The sequence below is a fragment of the Buceros rhinoceros genome, unplaced genomic scaffold (genome assembly GCF_000710305.1).
Source record: "Buceros rhinoceros silvestris isolate BGI_N320 unplaced genomic scaffold, ASM71030v1 scaffold11340, whole genome shotgun sequence".
NCBI classification, from domain to species: domain Eukaryota; kingdom Metazoa; phylum Chordata; class Aves; order Bucerotiformes; family Bucerotidae; genus Buceros; species Buceros rhinoceros.
Window position 1 is genome coordinate 11,210 of NW_010389118.1, and position 3,382 is coordinate 14,591.

Consider the following 3,382-nt stretch of genomic DNA (forward strand, 5'->3'; position numbering starts at 1 on the left):
GGACTTCCAAGCTGGTGTGGGACCATTGGCCAGGAACCAAAGTAGATACTTGAAGAAAAAGAACTCTAAAAAATCAACCTACTCTCCAAGAAGCCCCCACTTCTATTCCCCGTAGTAGGAATTAAAAACTAGACCTTCTCACTATGAGCAGTGTTGTCCTCATGCAAGTCAGGAAGCCTCCTTCAGTGATGTCCAACTGCCTCAACCTCCTTTAGACTTGCCTTTCTCCTCCCTGTGACTTTCTAAAGGGCACGGAGGAGAGAAGCTTCACTCGGAACCTTTCCTGGTTGTTCCCAGCCTTGATCTCCTCTTGTACTCCAGGAGGGTCTCACCTGTGCCCACCTGATGGGAAAGAGCTAGAGGGCAATACAGTCCAGGCTGGATGTGAGGTTCATGCTGTAGGCTGTGGTAGATCTTCACCTGAAGATCTTCCTTGATATGAAAGCCATTTGTGGTTTAGGGCAATTTGCTGACGGTTCTTTGTAACAGTATGGCCGTGCTCTGAAATAACAGCTTCATTTGGACAAAATTCAACAGAAATTTTGAATCTTTGGTTGTTTTGGATTTAAAACCAAAAAAGGTGTCAGACCAGCCATTTCTGTGTATCGTTTATATCCCTTGCTGTTTTCAGAGATGTTCTATTAAGTTGGATATATCCAGCTTACAGGAGCCAATGAAGAGTCCCTCTGGCATCTATCTCAAGCCAGCAGAAGAGATCCTGAATGTGTCTTTCCTGGTTTGCAGTCAAAAGCGTCTGTAATGCAGGGGATGTTTTATAAGAACCAGCTCCTTGGGATGTGTCTCTGAAGCACGAGTTGTTGCCACTGGAGAAGAAGCTATTGATCTGAGCAGCTTGAAAGTGCTTAGCAGACACAGTCAGGCTGCAGGACACGGGAAAGAAGAGGGGGGTGGCCTGGGAAGAGGTGTAAGGCTTTAAGGAGAGATTCAGTTCAAAGGATTGGGGTGGGCTTTTTTTTAATTGAAAGTGTATCTTTCTTTTTTTCAAGGGTGAAGCAACTCATCTGCCCCAGCTTGTCCGAGGATGTTTAACTGAGTCTGGTTGGACCACACCATGGAGAAGACGGATGGTACGGAGGCTATGGGATGCTTGTTTGCTCATTTGTTTCTTGGAAAAAAGCCCCCAAGCTACCTCTGAAGTAATTTCCTTACCAGAAATACTGTTTTCTATAGATGAGCGGTAGGGCCAGGAGATGAGAAATGCATCGTTCATGCATTATGCAGAGTCCCTAAACCGCAGCAAAAGCATGGTCACAGCTCCCCTTTCAGCCCGTATTTGTCCTCCTGTCCTCTGCGGTGCGCAGGCAGGACAGATCTCCTCTGCTCTCACCGTCCAGGCTCTGCTCTTGTGATGTATTACCCTGCGTGACGTTTTCCCTCTAGCATTCCTCAGACTTTCACCTGCCGCTTTCCACCCAAACAGCGGCTGCGTCTCGGTGATGCTCTGTGACGAGCAGCACCAAAAGCTGTGACAAATTCTCCTGGTCCCCACGCAGCTGCTGCACCAGGATGGAGACAAAAGGAGCAGCCGTGAAACCTGGTTTCTCCTGGTCGAGCTGCTCCTCCTCATCCTCCTAGAGCACAGCTCGTTTGCTCAGAGGTGCAAAGCAGCCCAAACCACTGCGATGTCAGGGACTTGCTGCGTAATGACAACCGAGCGATGGTGTAGGGCTTTAACTATTTAGACCCTCAAGGCTGAAATTTGGGGGCTGTGAATTTTTGCAGCCTGCATCCAACTGTATGAATTTGCTTTAAACCAGGAGCCTCGGGCCACGCTGCTGCGACGGCTGGGTGGGCAATCAAGCTGTCACGCATTCCATGGTGATTTTCCTCAATTAGAAGCTGTGCAGCCGGTCGGTCACCTTTGGAGACACGTGTTTCGCATGGATGCTGCCTGGGTCCGGCCTCTGCCCACTGCTGTGCTCATCATTTGCGAGAGATAATTTGTGACCCGCTGTTTGCAGATGAAATGATGCAGTGATTTTCCTGCACGGTGCTACTTATGCCACTGAAAGTTAAAACCAAACCAAAATCCTTGCAAAATGTAATTGTCACAGATTGGTTCCACCTCCTGTTTGTGAGCTGGATTTATTATAGGCAGCTTTTTATACTTACACAGACACGTAGCTCTGCCTGCAAAACCTGCTGTTTGCTTAATTGCTAATTAGACCCACGATTTCAGCAAATTTTTGGCTTCCTCAGTGCAACAATTCACCTGATTCACCTGATTCTGGAAAACTGGATCAGACCTTTGCATGTGTTGCTGTGCCTCTGCGCAGCTTCACCATGAGCCTCCGCAATGATGAACTGCAGTCCCTCGCCTGCCTGAAACGGAGATGAAAAAGACAGTAACATTTTCCTCCTGTTCTGAACATACTTTTTTGTTGTTTTGGTTTTTTGTTGTCTTCAAAATTTAATAATCTCTTTTTTGGGGGGGTTGTTTCAGCAGATGGCCAGCCACTCAAACCCAATGGGGAGAGGGAGCAGCCCCGCAGCCTCCCCTACTCCGTGGAGACACCGTACGGCTTTCACTTGGACCTGGACTTCCTGAAGTACGTGGATGACATTGAGAAAGGGAACACCATCAGAAGGATCCACATCCACCGGAAAGCCAAGCAGCCGAAATTCAGCACCCTGCCCCGGAACTTCAGCCTGCCCGAGAATGGCTCCCGCGCGGTGCATGCTTGCCCGAACACCATCAGAAGGATCCACATCCACCGGAAAGCCAAGCAGCCGAAATTCAGCACCCTGCCCCGGAACTTCAGCCTGCCCGAGAATGGCTCCCGTAGGTGCATGTCTGCACCCAGCAAGAGCTGGACGGCGACTTGCTCTTTCCCCCAGCGAAAGGCATCGCTGGGGGTGGAGGAGACACCCTGTCCCCTCCTACCCAGTGAGGCACCCCTTCCCGTGGCTGATGACCTGAGTTACCGGAGAAAAGCTCTTTTGGCAGAGACGCAGTGGCAGGTGGAGCTGGGGCGGCCACAGCTGCTGCGAGCCTCCAGCATGCCCGCTGCACTGCCACCCGGCCAGCCCCTGCTGGGGGATGGGAGGGTGTCTTCACCCCTCCGGCCACCTCCCCAGCATGGTCACGACCAGAATGGCTCTGAAAGCACGTTTCGCCCCACGCTGTGTTCACCTGGCTCTGATGGCGTCGTGTTAAATCTCCCCCAGATGGGCTTGGGGCAAGATGTCTCCTTGGGGCAGAAGGAGCATCCCGGTGGAGGCAGCCCAGGGCTGGGGCAGATGCAGCCCCCGTGGCAGAGCCAACATCCCGCAGCACTGCAGCTGCAGGTGGTGATGGAGAGTGGAGGTGAGGAAGGCGATGCTGCTGACACCAGTGGCCGCTCTGCCTTGGCTGGGGGGG

The 3,382-nt window shown here is 51.6% G+C and overlaps 1 protein-coding gene across 1 annotated transcript in view; it reads left to right on the forward strand.

Annotated features, from left to right (window-relative positions):
• Positions 1-1,072: 1,072 nt before the first annotated feature.
• KANK4 (KN motif and ankyrin repeat domains 4) overlaps positions 1,073-3,382 on the forward strand; it is an 11,186-nt gene continuing 8,876 nt past the window's right edge. The window contains exons 1-3 of the mRNA XM_010133068.1: positions 1,073-1,088; positions 2,465-2,696; positions 2,808-3,376. Of these exons, the coding sequence (XP_010131370.1) occupies positions 1,073-1,088; positions 2,465-2,696; positions 2,808-3,376 (817 nt within the window). The remainder of the gene's footprint in view (positions 1,089-2,464; positions 2,697-2,807; positions 3,377-3,382) is intronic.